This window comes from Drosophila rhopaloa, unplaced genomic scaffold (assembly GCF_018152115.1).
Source record: "Drosophila rhopaloa isolate 14029-0021.01 unplaced genomic scaffold, ASM1815211v1 contig_178, whole genome shotgun sequence".
NCBI classification, from domain to species: Eukaryota; Metazoa; Arthropoda; class Insecta; order Diptera; family Drosophilidae; genus Drosophila; species Drosophila rhopaloa.
Genome location: NW_025335059.1, coordinates 8,991,496 through 9,008,078, shown reverse-complemented (window position 1 = coordinate 9,008,078; position 16,583 = coordinate 8,991,496). Strand labels below are relative to the sequence as shown.

Below are 16,583 nucleotides of genomic sequence, written 5' to 3'. Positions count from 1 at the left end.
CACATGAGCGGGCTCCTGCAGCCCCATTTCCCGTTTTTCCCCCGTATTTTTCCGACTGCACAGGCAAATTCTATGCTAAATAAACCACACACACAGTCAGCTGGTTAGCAAACTTTTGCCACTTGATTTGGTTTCGTTCGGCTCCTGATTTTCGGCCAGCAAGGAAATCGCCCATTTCCCCCAGAGCTTGTTGTGTTTGGCCAATTCGATGGCGACTGTCTTTTCGACTTCTCAGGGCCAATTAACGTCTTAATTGAATTGCAATGGGAAACTAAATTACGGTCTTCCTGGTGAAGCAGCCAATTGTAATTTTATTGGCCAACTATGTGATATGCATTATTATGGCCGGCAATTTTGCATGCCATTAATAATTTTCCGTTTGCCTAGCTCCCTCGGCACGCAGAGGAAATTGAAAAATGCACACGATATTTATGGCTGGGTTCGTAGGTGGAATTTACTTGGAGTGGGCGAGGTTGAAATTTATTCTAGAATATATGCAGTAGAAGCTAGCCAAATAAATCTTGGATGTTCATCTCGAATTTCCCAAAATTTACATAGAATATGAATTCTTAAACATAAGAATGCTTAAAACTTTTTCATTAGTGTACGAATTCCAAATGTGGATATTTCCGACCACCTTATGTAAAAATAAAATTAATTTGTAAATTAAGCAGGAATTTTAAAAGTTCATAAAAAACATTTTTAAGTCTAGTAGTTAAGTAGATTGTTAATCTCTATAACACTTATATACTGTTCAATAGATTCCATTTATTTAAAAATGTTAAAATGCTTCTTGTTTTTGTGCTACAATTCGCGCAGCTTAATGCTTAATCACACACCACTTGCAGCGTAGCATTAAAGTGGCATTCAGAGTGGTCGAAACACATCAACACTTCATCAGCCAATGGAAAACCAGTTGGTAATGTTATTTTTTCTTGGTTATTGTGTATCTCCTGTCACTCATCAGCTTTAGCAATTATTCAACTGTCCATTTGCATTTCGGTTCTGTTCTTTTTTCGTGTTGACTGCTCGAAGGCAACATGCGGAAAATTACGCGACAACTATAAGGATAAAAAAAACGGAAAAAACGGCAGAAATACAAGAGGAAATGCAACAATATAAACTATTAAAGGCACGCGCAGGAGGGAATTTGGGTGTTCGCAGTAAATGCTGGAGTGGAGTCCTCGTAACAATATATCCATCACATAATGTTACGCTCCCTGATTTCATTTATTAGAGCAGAAAGTGCTGCATGTACAACTGGGGACAGTAGGAGATACACAACCGCCCCCACTGTCTTCACAGTCTGGCCATGTGGCGTATACGCGATTGAACTTTTTTATCTCCCTTCCCTCCCTTTTGTCCTGGTTTTCCTTTTTTTGTTCTAGCTACTTTCTTTTTTCCTATGCTTTTATTTTTTGGGCGAGCCAACAATTTCCCCTGAGCCAAAGGAAAAGGCAGCGCTGACATAAATTTGGGGAGCAATGTCTGTCAAAAAAAGTGAAGCGCTGCACTTTGTTAGGAGCGAGAGACTAGAAGCCATTCGGGATTCTGTTGTGTGGGCCGAGTTGGTTGACCTCGTGTGTTGAAGGTGGGTGTGAAAGGTGGTTGGGTAGGTGGTTGTAGTGTTATTCTAAGGATAACTCCGACACCAGTGCAGGCGGTAATGCTTGTCATAATGCGGAGCCAACTTTGATGTGGGTGCCTCTGCATTAGCGTCGGTGTAATATATTTTTGTTCCAAAGAAAAACTACAGACTCTTTAAATCAAAAAATTAAATGTTTCCAAGCTTTGTGTTTAGTAGCAGAATTTAATTTTATTATTGAAATCGACTGATAAGATTAAATCTAAAACAAGGTATTCGTATAGTTCGCATTTGAAGCTGTTATTGCTTTCATTTTCGCTTATGTACACGATTATAGAACAAATTTTCATTTAGCACAATTACCAAATCCTTCTGTTGCCCCTTTTCATAGTTTTCATTACATCAAAATAAAAATAATTCAACGTTACTATAACGCATAGTCTGAATATAAATAAACATCTATTCAAATCAGACATTTTCGCACATTAAACTTTTAAAATCGCATCAACATTTCTAGTCCATTAGGAAGACGATGCATATGCACAAAACACTCTCAATCACATACTGGTGTGGAAGAACAAATTTTTAATGTCCATAAATATTTTTCAATTAAAATAAAACTCTTAATCGCTGCACCATACAAAAAACAATAACCGAATTTAAGCATGGCAAAGTTTTAACAACACTCTGGGATGCAGAGTCGTAAATGCACTTTACGATTATATTTAATGCCCCTGCTTTTGTTTGAGTGCATCCTCATCCAACAGCAGTAGAATCAGAAAAACTAATAGCTTTTTTTGCCGCCATGCTGCATATAATTTTTATTGCCGCATGAATTTTCAGCTTATAAATGGCCAGCAGGCCATAATCCCTTTAATGCCTCTGCTTTTGAAGGAGAGACGGGAAATAGATCAAGTGCCATGTAGGTGCCAATTGGAGTGCCTCACTCAATCAGGCTCCGGGGCAGTTAAATTTATGTGTCTGTCTGGGAAGCGTTGAGCTCTACTTTAGCAGCTTTTGGCTGAGGGAATCCCATTTTGGACACGCAATTCTGTTGACTCAACAGAAAAAGAAGGCCAAAAAACAACAGAAAAAAAAAAAATAAGCAAGGAAGTCCACTAGAAAAACTCTACGGTGAACTCCATGTAACGTGCAGAATTGGCGAAAAATATGTGCAGATATCTACCTTGGGCGAGGCCAAACTGAAGTTTCGTCCTCTTCTGTCCCAGATTCGACTTGAGCTGGTCGAAACCAAAGCGTGCCACGAAAAAGTGACAAAGCTGAAAAAGCAATTTGCTGTTGGCCATAATACTCGTGCACCGAAAAGAAATATCAAAAAATAATACAAACTTGATATCTAAAATCTAAATCTAATTTTTTGCTAATTTTTTTAATTTGATTATTTTTTTGCACAAGCTGGATAACATATTTGAAGATTTGAAGATTTTAATAGACTAAATCTTTAATTAGAACATTTTAAAATTGTCCTGATGTCAAAAACTTCAACTTTTTAAATTATGTATTAATTAAAGCCTTAAGATGTTACCATATTAAACAAACAACTTTATTAACAATAGCTAATGTAATTTTCAATATTTTCTCCCAGTATAGCATCAGCCAACTGAGACGTGTACAATCTAAGCTGAGACCCGCTTGCTTTTCCAACTGAGCTCAGCTGCGAGGACAACACGTGTTCAATATGAGCAATTAAACACTGTCACCAGAAGTTACACAGACACAACAACTTCTCATTCGTGGTCCCATGGGCTTTGCATATAAGGACGTAACATAGGGGATGGGAACTTCTTCCGCAAGTTGGCTTTTTATGGAACCCATAAACCATAAATTTGGTCTAACAATTCGCATTAAATTCACATTTCAACGCCTGACGCTTGGATTAACTAGGCCAGGATGCTTCGGCCTCGATCGTTGTGCCTTGTTTTATGGACTGCGGCAGCGACTCAGTCGATTGTTTTGCTTGACACCCAATCCCAGTGCGATTCCCAAGTGCCAAATGCTGAGTGTCGATTGCCCACAAACAAAGGCGAGTTTTCTATTCCTGCCAGTGATTTTGTTTATTGGCCATAACTCTTTACCGCAATGACTTTTGGCGGAATGGCGGCGTGACAACGGATTCCCAACCGGCAGATCACGTGGGGATGCATGGTTTTCGAAAGAGTTCGGCGGTTGAGGGTGCCTAAAACGTGCTGTCAATTGGCAGCTGCACAGCATGTGAGCCATTTAACACTCTGAGTGTCCTTTGGGGGTCGAGTGGGGTTAAAGGGCTCAAGCCCGCAGACCTGGTTGATTGTTTCTGTATTGTGGAAATCAAACCCAAAAGGCTTTAATATGATTTATGTATAAATAAGGGGCATTTAAACCGGTAATAAATTTGTTCGATAAAATATTTTCAAATATTAAATATGCCCTAAATATAACGTTGATCAATAATAGATGGTATTCAATCAATCAAATAAATTGTGTGGGAATACGTTCTTATTATGGGTTTCTTAACAGTCAATAGGTTCCCTTACTTATTAAAGATGGCAAATAATGGTATAAATTTTAAGAAATAGAAAACTATGCCTATGTTTGAAAGATTGGGAAGCTTCACGTTGGTTCTAAAAAATGTATTTAATTTTATATTGGAGAGCAGGAATTTAAAGTGTTTGCTTATGTTTTAATTTGGTAAATATTTTGTGGCACTTAAAGAGTCTATAAGGAGCTAACAAAGGCTAAGTATAATATAATGATAACAAGAATTGTAAAATATTTTGTAATAATAAATACTCCTTTAAGTCAAATCATTTTGATGAATATTTTCTGGCACCCTATCAATCACATTAAACGTGCTTTCTTGTAGAGTGTCTCAAGTGTCGATCTCCGGCCCAATTCACACTTTCTTCGCCGCTCTCCACATCAATCTTTTTCAGAGTGTTGTCATTGATATATTCAACCATCTCACACTCCACTTGAGCTTGCGTGTGTGTCCCTGGGCAAGGATTCTGTTTGTTTTATGTGTGCATATCCTGTGCGTGTGGCCAAGTATCTGTATCTGAGCCTGTCACTTTGGCCGTGTATCTATCTGTCTATCCAACTGTCCATTGTGATGGGCGTTTGTTTACGAGATTTGTCACGATTTATTCGTATATTTTTTCCACGCCTTAGAACACCAGAGTTCATTGTTTGCTGCACGCATTAAATGACTGCCGCAGTTATATTTCCCTACACAGATCTCATCTGTTTCTCTGGTGGCATAAATAAATCTGAAGTAAATTTTGCAATATGTCTCGCTCGGAAATGCCTCGTAAATCGTGTCATGGCCATGGGTCAACAGAGGAGACAGCCGCCAGTAATATTCTACTCCTCGGCTTTCCTCTTTGGACCATTCATTTTTTTCTTTTTCGGACAGGACACGGATTTGTTGCAGCTCGCAGGATACAAATTTGCAGGAGCAGGCGGAAGCACTTAGCGCCGCATGTTGACAGCGCTCAGCGGAGCTGATAGCTGAACTTTCACCTTGGCAGTGGCAGCATAATATTGCTCATACGCCGCGTATTACACATGGATGTGCCGGCTGGTCATAAATCACCGGGGACGAACAATGCGTGGGCGGCAAGAGCCATTGACACTTGTCTGCCCCACTCCCCGAAAATCCCACGCTCAACCCTCTTATCGCTTCCCGGAAATCCCCCTGCTTCTACTTACCATATGCGCCTGGGCACACTCGTCGATGTAATGCGTGGTGATTATCACAGTTGTGTGACCATTTTTCGTAATGTCCACCAAATGATCCCAGATGCTGTAATCAAGAAGATGAAGAGTTAATCAGTTGTCATTTACATATGCACAGGAAAAAATATATCAATATAAGTTTACTGGATTTCCAAATTTCTTTTCATAAGATCAAACTAATATTAATAAATCATTTTAAAGTATAGGGAAAAATGCATAATCATTCAAAATATTATTGTGTGAAGTTTATAAATAACTAAAAAGGGAGACTAAAAGTATACAACAATAAATTTCAATTGATTCATTCTCAAAAACTACATTTTATTATTTACATTATACTTTTTGACAGCTTTTAAAGTAACTTAAAAACCTGGATATTTTTGTGAAGTTAAATATTTAATTTAAATAATGGAATTGCACTTTCAGTGTAACAATCATTAGGGTCAGGACTCACCTCTGTCGCAAAACGGGATCCACGCCCACCGTGGGCTCATCCAGGATGAGGAGCTCCGGTTCGTGGAGCAGGGCCACAGCCAAACTTACTCGTCGCTGTTGTCCTCCACTCAGATTCTTGACAAATTTTGAGGCATTTGGCAAATTGAGCAATTTGAGCAGGAATTCGGTGCGATCCTCGATGTCGCTCTTGGGCATGGCCGAAATGATGCCGAAGTAGATTAAGGTCTCACGCATCGTGAACTCGCCGTAAAGGGCTATCTCCTGCAATAAACCCAAATTGGAATACGTAAATTATATATATTTTCACCGGCACAATACCCTGTCCGCCCAAGTTCCCCTAAAAAGTCCTGCCAACTTTCCGGCTCCGCTGGTTTATGACCCAACTGAGCCGAGCAGAGTTCAGTGGAAGATGCCAATTTGGGTTTATTTCGCTGTAAAATAGTCTTTATTCTTTAGTTATGCTTGTCTTATTCAGACCAAAATTCATGTTTTTCATATTTTGCTTCATAGTCTAATTATTAAAAAACAAAAAAAAAAAGCTATGAAGAAAAATGAATAAAAATGAATAACTTATCTTTTAAACTCCTGCTAAACTGGAGATAACTCAAAAATGTATGTTTAAAGTTTTTTTCTACCAATAATGGATAAGAATTTCATTTAAATTGGCACCTCTATGGTGCAAGCAAAATTAAATGCAGTGGAGTTGAGTTATGCTTATGGATTGTGAGAGTTAAAAGTTTTTTCCATCTCTGTGTGAGGCCGGCATTTAAAACTTTGCTGGGTATATGTTTTCTTTTGTGCTTTCACCATTTTATTGCGTTTATTTAATTTAGTCGCCTCTGGCAGTGGGTAATAAAAAACGCATGAAAAATTCAGGAGCTGGCAGGTGGATGGAAAAGGAAGGCAGGTGGAAAACAGCAGACGCAGCTCGACCGAGGTCAACTCACCTGTGGCATATAGCCAATCCGGGGACCCGGTACACCGGAACCACGGGATCCAGGTCGTCCGCCGAGCACCCAAATCTCGCCAGAATTGAGTCGACGTCGTCCGACGATGCAGCTGAGCAGCGTTGTTTTCCCGCATCCAGAGGCGCCCAGAAGTCCGTATCTGCAATTGCACACGGTTAGTTGGGCTTAAAGTCATTTTCATAATGAGCCAGAGGCAAACATGCATGCAAAGGGGATTTCAACTACAGTAGCAAACTGGTAAAGAAACTCTGTGAGTAAACTACCTACGAAAGTTCGACCTGGATGTCACATTAAACTCTTTTTATTTTCTTGCATATATCTACAACTAATTAGGATTAACCTTTACTTTAAAGAAAACTATTTTTTAAGATTTAAAAACAAAAAGAAAAATAAATCAGTTTAATTTTATTAAGGCTTGCCAAATTTAAATAAGCTCTTAATTGTACTTAGTTCGACCTATCACATTTATTACATTCTTTCATTTTAGAACTTAAGATCACCGATGAATTCCCTTTAATCTTACACTCTATTTTGTATTATATAGTAAATATATTTTAACTAAAATACATTAAATTAAGTTAAATAACTTTAATTTCTTATGCTGAACAATACGTAAAGTGAAACTGTTTTTATTCCCTATTTTAAATGTGTCTTGTTCCGTTCTTTATACCCTCTTCCAAATTTAACATCTCTGGGGATTCCTCTGGTTAAATTCCTTTGGTTTGTGCAGAAGAATAATTACAAGTAAATCTGTACAAATCCGGTCGGAGGAAAAAGGGCTAACCTATCGGAAAAATTCAGCTGCCATGGCAGGTGCATTTAAGTTGGGCCCAAAAGGAGGCCAGAACTCTGCTGGCCAGATAGTCGGATATTTTCGACCGTGCGCATGGTGCTCAAATATTTTAAGCACTCATACACACACCCATACACACACACACTGGCAGAGACACAAGGATGAAAAGCATCAGGTGAAAAATCAACTGTGAATAGTTTTGCAAAAATATTCAGGCGCAAAAAGTTTCATTGCTCGGTGTGCTGTGTTCTCTGAGCGCTCTCTTAGTGCCTCTTAGCCCCTCCCCCTTTTAACCTGAGTTTTTCCTCCGCTTTTCCGCCCCATTTTCGAGCCCCTTTTCCACCCACACTATCTTCATGTTCAGGTTCAGGTCGGTGTGGTATGTACGCCGCTTATCTCGTGTGTGGAGGAGCTGTTGCAAAATATATTTAGGGAATGTTTAGCACAGCTTAGCGCGCCAGTCAGCCTCCGCCCACCGCCCACTGCCCACTTACCACCCCCACGGAATCCTCCCCCTGAACAACCTTTCCCCAGCTGCCGTATTTTTTATTACGTGCGCAGCGCGCGAGTTTAGAAAATTGTTGGTCTGGCAGTTGGCAGTTGTATGGCGCAGGGGTCAAGGGTCGAGCGGTACGGGGGTCGCGGTTTGAGGTCGGTTAAGGTGGGTGTGCAGGTGTGTGTTTAGCCATGAATAACATGCAGGTCGATTGCAGGTGGGGTGAAAAAGAGCCACACTTGTATAAGCCAAAGCAAAAGCCAAAGGGGTAAATAAAAGCGCACAACTCCGCTCTGGTCCAGCTTAAGGACACCCGAGTTGGCCAAAAAGGGGTTTGGGTCGGTAAAAACAAGCATCGGGTGGGACAATAGAGCCAGATATGATTAAACTCTCCACTAAACTGAAGCGCTCTGATAAAACTAACTAAAAGTGGATAATTTGTTGCCTTTAATTGAGTGTTTTAACTTAGATGAACTCCGGTCCGATGAGCTTTGAAAATGGAAACAAAAATGTACCTCGTTTCACACTAATGAACTTAATAAATTGAATTTAATAATTTCTTGTGTAATTAGGAAAAAGTTAACATTTTAGAAATGTTAAGAACTATTTAAACTAAATATAACTTTATCTTTGTTTTACTTTTTCGATAAACTTTTGTGCACTACAAAATAATGGTAAAATTAAACAAATGAAAAAACTTACTTGTTAAACAACTTTTAAATGAAAAAAGTAAAGTATGTTATCGGTATAACGTCTAATGGCAAAATTAGTATATTTCTCTAAACTGAAACTACGCGACATTATTTTCAATTGTACGATTTGTCAAAGCTCTTAACACCAGATTTCAATTCGCTCCGTTATAGTGATATTTTCGCTGTGTTTTGTTGCATTCAGAAGGCAATTCAATATTCCCGCCCAGTTTTATTTCAGTTTCCTGTGGCAAATTCCGCTGCTTTGGCTGGCATTTGCATGCAATTGCCTCTTTGCATATCGCATAGCATAAATCCAATGCCATAAAGCGTTAAATGGGCGAGTGTCGTGTTAGAAGAGGTCGCTGCCGTAAAACTTTGCAGGAACGCTAAAGCAGACGCTGAAAAACATTCCAAGTCACAAATTACCAACATTTACCTGCGGTGTGCGCATATTTTAGCCCCTTAGTGAGCCCCGTTTTTGTCCACCTTCCTTTGGTTTTTTGCCCGCAGGAAAACAATGCAAACAATAAGCAGCGATGCAGACGTCGACGTAGACGACCCGAGTTGATGTTGATGTTGATATTTCAACCCATTAACCTTTTTTTGCTGCGACGGCATTTAGTCTGAGCTTGATGCATTCCGCAACTCATTTCTGGATGGTCGTGATTGATGATTTGCACGTGGAATTGTGTGTGAAAATAGGTCGCTCATCATGCATTTCGGTGGGAATGAATTATGCGCTAATTAATTGCCGTCTGTCGTTACCAAGTCGCGTGATTTGCAAGGATCATTAAGTTCATATTTGATTTTAAAATGCATTTTCCGTGGAATATGCCTATGCGTCAGCGGGTGAATGGATATGTTGCAAAACCTTAGTACGATTTGCGAAATATTAACTTTAAACTTCTGAATTGAAGCTACACTTGTTTGCAAAAAACAAAGTTAAATATTCTACTATTTAAATGTTTGTACAAAATGTTTTTAAAAATAATGAGATTTCTGGAACGCACCTATATCATATTACTTTCTGTTCGCAGTTTTGTCATGACACATCGACGAGTGCATGGCAATTTCAGGGTTGGAACCTGAGTTGGTAACGGTCCTGAAACTTTGCACTTGACTTGAGCAATTAGTTTGTGTCCTCCCCATCCAATCTCTCCAGAGTTTCACCCCATTCCGCACCTTCTGCCTTCCCGATTTCATTAGTAGGTGTAGTTGTTGCTAAGCAGCGCGTCACTGGCAATTACAGGGGCGGTAATGCGTATTTAATTAACAAGCTTACTTAGTAGTTTTCCATGGAAAATTTAGCTCATTGTTTGGCAGATTGCGACCGACGACTACTCTCAGTGTCGGGGAAACGAACTAACTGACATTTTGACTCTCAACGAGTCAGTACCGCCCTCCCCTCCCGTTCCGTGCTGCCTATTTGCCTGTCCAATTAAACGGTAAACTTTTCTTATGGCCATTCAATTCCCACACCGAGCTGTTAGACTATTTGATAGTTCAGCGTCCAAGGATGCTTGTAATCCAAAGTTTCGGGTGCTGCAGATTGAAGTCATCCTCGAGGTAGAGCCATGAGTGAATGGGGGATCTTTTGTGTGTTTATGGACTCGATGCTAATTGAATTGTCATCGATTAATTGAGCCTCGCCAAAGACTCCTGAAATGTGCAAAAGCAATAACTTGCACTCGCAGGAATGAATGTTAGAGACTCCAGGCACCAGGAGTTGAGCCTACACAGAGATGAAATGTGGCAAAGAAAATAGCTAACCCAGGAATATTTTTATTTAATCAGGAAAGTTTTTATTGAGAATTTTGTAACATCCTTAATTTAATAAATTATTTAAGCCGGTATTAAAAGTATCGTAATTTTAAATACAATATTTTATATCATTTCTAACGGATCTTAAAATTATTATTAAGATTTTTTTCTCTTCAAGGAATATTAGTAAAATCTGACATAATCTAGGTAGGCCAATAATTTCAGTTAATACAATGCAAAAGAGTTCAAATCTTGAAATAAAAGTTTCCAAAGTACTCATATAAACTCTTACAAATTTTAGGGAGCTGTCGGGAAAGTCTTAATATGGGTGGCTTTTTGGAGAAACCAGAAACGGGAAAGCAAGTGAGTGAGGGTGACGGAAATGGACTTCGATACTGCGTGAGTTCCATGCAAGGCTGGCGATTGGAAATGGAAGATGCCCACTCGGCTGTTTGCAGACTAAAGGAACCTTTTGAAGACTGGTCGTATTTTGCGGTATTCGATGGTCATGCAGGAAATAGAATATCACTGCATTGCGCCGAGCACCTGTTGGATACTATAATAACATCCGAAGCTTTTGCGACGCAAAGATTTGACGCTGGGATAAAAGAAGGTTTTCTGCAGTTGGATGAGGATATGAGGAAGATATATCAGGATAAGCCAGGGGGTTCGACGGCCATCTGTGTTTTTATTTCGGCAGAGAATATCTATTTGGCCAACTGCGGTGATTCGAGGGCTGTAATATCGCGACATGGACAAGCTTCCATCAGCACCGTCGACCATAAGCCATATTATCCGAAGGAGATGGAACGTATTCAGAATGCCGGTGGAAATGTGATGATAAAACGAGTGAACGGCACCCTCGCAGTTTCACGGGCCCTGGGTGACTTTGACTTCAAGAGTGATAATTCTAGGTCGGTTATCGATCAGTTGGTGTCGCCAGAGCCAGATATTACAGTTTGCCAGCGTAGCGAAGATGATGAGTTTATAATAATTGCCTGCGATGGCATTTGGGACGTGATGACCAGTTCCGAAGTTTGTGACTTCATTGGCTCGCGTCTTTTCGTGACCGATAACCTGCCGATGATTGTTAACAGCGTTATGGACATTTGCCTGCACAAGGGCAGCAGGGATAATATGACCATGCTCCTCGTACTTTTGCCGGGTGCACCGGTAATCAATAAGGATGCCGTTAAGGCCGAAACAAATCTTGATAAAACTGTTGCTCAACTAACAAGACAAATCATTGAGAAACATGAAATAACCGACTTTGAAGTTCTTATTCGCCTTATGAAAAGAATGGCCAGTAATATACCAAATCTACCCCCAGGTGGTGGTATTTATGCCAAATATTATATTATTGAGCAAGTTTTCCATGAGAAATTTCCTGATGCACCATCTGAAATTTACGATTATTTTACTTTGTAAAATTGTGTTGAATAAAAAGTAAAAAGCAAAATGTGAATGTAGTGACATTATATTTTATTATATATGTTAATATTTTGACTTTGAATACAGATATTTTATTTTAGTTTATATCCATAACTCCATAATCAGTTAAATATTTATCCATACCTTTTGTACACATTTTTTTTGTATATCTTTCATTAAGATATGGTTTAACAGTGTACTCTTCGTTTTACTAGTTCTTTTTACGTCACTTGTCCGTCTTTGTTGGCCCAAAGAAATGTGTGCACTATTTAGCAGCAGCTGTGCGTTATTGCCATCCAATTGCCAACTTGTGCTTCGTCAAAAACAATGGCACAACATGGCAATGCTTGATTTTTTCAATTAGATACAGACGTACGCATTACGCATACGCAATGCCTGCGGACCCGAGAGCAATCAAACTCATAAAACTCAGACTCAGGCATAGTATCAGATTCGGAATCGGACCTTTTCCCGGCTGCCTGGTAATAATTAAAATTTGCCTGCCACAAAGGATAAACCCCTAAAGACTGAGTGAAGGAGTGGCACAGAAGGGCCAAAATGAAAAGTTATGAACTACAGCTCGGTCAGTTACTGGTCCAGTCCAGTCCACTCCACAAAATCCACACCCATGTACAGTACGTGCCACAACACACAACACTTGACCCAAGCAGTTGCAACAGTCATAACAATGACTGCTCTACTGCTTTCTGCCCCCGAACAGCAGCTGTCCATTTTAATTTTCCAGCTTGTGTAAATAATTTAAACAATTCCATGTCCAGTCCGACAGGAATAAGACAGAAAGAAGTGCCGAGCGGAAGAGGAAAGTGCTCGGTTATTATTTGTTACCTCGACTCCCGTCCAGACTTGGCCTATTACTTGCGGTTGCCGAGTCAGCATTTGTTTAGCTTTCTTTGTTTCTTTCCATATCTTTTTTTTGGTGTTTCGTCTTCTAACCAAATATTTTCGTTGGTCAAGTGAACCCAGTTTGTAGAAGTACACATAAAGACAAGCTTCTTAATTTGCCGATGGTTGTTGAAAAAATATTGCTTCCTATTCAGACAGTTTAAGTTTCCTTTTTATACCCTTGCAGAGGGTATTATAATTTTGGTCAAAAGTGAAAGGAAGGAGACATCCCGACCCTATAAAGTATATAACTTGATCAGGATCACCTCCTGAGTTGATATAGCCATGTCCGTCTGTCCGTCTGTCCGTCTGTCCGTCTGTCTGTTTCTACGCAAACTAGTCTCTCAGTTTAAAGCTATCGGATTGAAACTTTGCACACACCCTTCTTTCCTTTGCACGCAGTATATAAGTCGGAACGGCCGGGATCGGCCGACTATATCCTATAGCTGCCATATAACTGATTGATCGGAAATGCCATAACTTTCGTGTTTGTAAAGTTAGGAAGTTGGGATTTTCTATGGGTTTTATATTTGGCCAATCAATCCGACCTACCAAATTTCATAAGGATCGGCCGACTATATCCTATAGCTGCCATATAACTGATTGATCGGAAATGCCATAACTTTGGTGTTTGTAAAGTTAGAAAGTTGGGATTTTCTATGGGTTTTATATTTGGCCAATTAATCCGACCTACCAAATTTCATAAGGATCGGCCGACTATATCCTATAGCTGCCATATAACTGATTGATCGGAAATGCCATAACTTTGGTGTTTGTAAAGTTAGAAAGTTGGGATTTTCTATGGGTTTTATATTTGGCCAATCAATCCGACCCATCAAATTTCATAAGGATCGGCCGACTATATCCTATAGCTGCCATATAACTGATTGATCGGAAATGCCATAACTTTGGTGTTTGTTAAGTTATGAAGTTGGGATTTTCTATGGATTTTATTTTTGGCCAATCAATCCGACCTACCAAATTTCATAAGGATCGGCCGACTATATCCTATAGCTGCCATATAACTGATTGATCGGAAATGCCATAACTTTGGTGTTTGTAAAGTTAGGAAGTTGGGATTTTCTATGGATTTTATTTTTGGCCAATCAATCCGACCTATCAAATTTCATAAGGATCGGCCGACTATATCCTATAGCTGCCATATAACAGAACGATTGGAAATGCCATAACTTTGTTGTTGTTAAAGTTAGGAAGTTCGGATTTTTTATGAGTATTAAGAATGCATCATATGAATAATTTTGGAGAATATAATTTACAGAGTATTCTGCAAGGGTATATCAACTTCGGCTCCGCCCGAAGTTAGCTTTCCTTTCTTGTTTTAAATTATTTTCTAAAAAAATTCATTTTTATAATTAATATCGTAAATATATTTTGGAAATGCAGAAGTCCTGATTTTCAAGTGTATGAGAGCATGAAAAAGCAAACGCAAACAATGTGGTCCCGGCTTCTCCGGTCTTCCTGCTTTCTGGGAATTCGGTTTGCTATCTGCTTTTGAGAAGACCTTTCACCCTGGCTGGATGCACTCATGTCAAGCTTGTTTGTTTACTTTGTCTGGCAGCGTGTCTGTTGCATATCAGTGACCAGCATATCGTTATTTTCCTATAATTTAGACAATTTTTATCAGGCTCCGCCCTCGCAGGCTTTCCCATATGCAAATAGTTTCTCTTTCGTTTTGGATTTTGGGAACCGGCTTTTGTTATTTTAATCAACTTTTCTTGGATGTACAACAATTGCTTATTAAATGGGGAAATCAGAGAGAGTTTGTTCCAACTTCTGACTGTCTGGCCATTTGGTTTATGGAACTTTCGGCAAATATTTGACTTTGGTTTCGGGGTCGCTCCACAACATTTGGAACATTTTTCTATTTGCTTCGTTAACCGCACACGAAAAAAAATCGGTCTCCCTGCGACTGAATGTTTGCGAAAACTTTGTTTGTTGCCCGTCGCTGGGCATAATGCTAAACTTTCTTGCGCTCGATGCCATTTTTTTCTTTTTCTCGGACTCTTTTATTTCATTCCTTTTGTCAAATGCAGACCAAACCAATTACAAAATCCACACAGCCAGTAGTCGGGGAAGCAACTAAACTGGGCCAACGAAGGGGAGAACAAAGTTTGGCTTGCAAACAATTGCAATTTATTAAGCCAAGAGCCAAGCAAAGCGCAAACAATGTCCGTGTCCATGTGGCCAGCATAATTAAAAGTAAGTTCAATGCGCTGCCACAGACAACGGACAAAATCTCAAGCAGAGATGAGCGCCCGAACCGTAGCAAAGAAATTCCAAATATTTGCAATTTAATTTGCATTTAAACACAATTATTTTGAGAGATAATATAGTTTAGAAATAATTAGATTTAATTCTTATTGCTGCAGATATAAGAAACGAAAAATATTTGCATTGTGGTCAGAGAGAAGATGTGCAAAACTTTAAGAAAATCTTAAAAGAAAAATACATGACTAGATGAATGTCTCAATAAATATTAACGTAAAATCGAGCATAGCATTTAAAGACTTGAAATGTACGAACATTTTGTATATTGTCTAATGATTCTAATTTCTCATAAATTGTAAAGGCCTTTCATATTTGGGTTCACTTTTCGCTATTTCCCTTGGTAATTTTTCCATTATTAACTCTGACCTATCTGCGTAGCTCATACGCATCAGTGTACGAACTTATTATGCACCTCAGCTCTTGCAAGTTGTAATTATGTTGCAATAAGTTGGTTGTGGTTCGAAGTGCGGGTTTTGCTATTGCTCTGGTTACAAATGTGTGATCAATTGCGAGCCCGTAAGAAAAGGAAATGTTGAAGAAGGTCCAAACAATATGGCCACTGATTAGTTGTGAATTTACTGCTGATTAAGATGCTTTTTAAAAGAATTCGCCGACCTCTCTGGTCGAATGAACTTTTCCGACAACTTTTCTCGCTTTTCCCTGTCTCTGTCTGTATTAGTGAGCCTAGCGTTCGTGTGTCGATTCAACTTTCCGTTGAATTGGCAGTTTATGAAAAATTCAGGGATAGACATTAATTTCGCGCTAACTTTTAGGCATGTCCATATAATGTCCACCAAATACACGCAAGTCAACCGAAAGAAACAAACACGTTTAAAAGTCAGTAGTAAAGATGACAAATCTAATGAGAAAGATAAAATATCTACTTTAACTTGGACTTTGACTTTATAAACCGTGATATTATCTCTATCTTTTGGTGGAGTTATTTAATTTTGTTTTAATCTTTAAAACAGATATTTGCTTCAATAAGATTGTTTAAAACACGTTTTACTAAGCCGGCATATTAATAGGAATTTGTTTTCCCATAAATCAAATAAATAATGGCAGGTTATTTATATAATGAATAAAAGTTAATTTATTATCTAATAGCTACACATTGTGTAGTCTACCTCTAAACATATTTAAAATCAATCTTATTGTTATACTGGGTTGCCATTTTATAAAATTTAATCAGTGCAACCCTCTTAATTACAGTATGAGAGTTTTTGCATTCCTTTTTTATGCGCTCGTGTATTCAGCTCGTTTTATTGTACAAAACAAAATCAGATGTTAGGACTTTTGTTTGGCCATTTGTTTACAGGCTAAATGAAATCATGATAATGTAGCGTGAATCAACAAAATCAGCTGAGAGACAAATTGCCCCGAACACGCAGTGCAGCTTCAAACATCGGCTGTATCTATATACATATGCCAATTACTGTTTTTTGATGTCGTAAGCCTCGATTCGTTGCTGCTC

At 38.9% G+C, this 16,583-nt stretch overlaps 2 protein-coding genes across 2 annotated transcripts in view; one reads left to right on the top strand and one right to left on the bottom strand.

Moving 5' to 3' along the window:
* LOC108036959 (ABC transporter G family member 20) overlaps nucleotides 1–16,583 on the bottom strand; it is a 48,914-nt gene that overhangs the window by 8,105 nt on the left and 24,226 nt on the right. The window contains 3 exon segments of the mRNA XM_017113372.2: nucleotides 5,294–5,387; nucleotides 5,775–6,037; nucleotides 6,724–6,883. Coding sequence (XP_016968861.1) covers nucleotides 5,294–5,387; nucleotides 5,775–6,037; nucleotides 6,724–6,883 — 517 coding nt within the window.
* Nucleotides 10,739–11,951, top strand: LOC108036960 (protein phosphatase 1B). Its single transcript, XM_017113373.1, has one exon. The coding sequence runs from the start codon at nucleotides 10,811–10,813 to the stop codon at nucleotides 11,912–11,914; it is 1,104 nt and encodes a 367-aa protein (XP_016968862.1). The 5' UTR covers nucleotides 10,739–10,810; the 3' UTR covers nucleotides 11,915–11,951.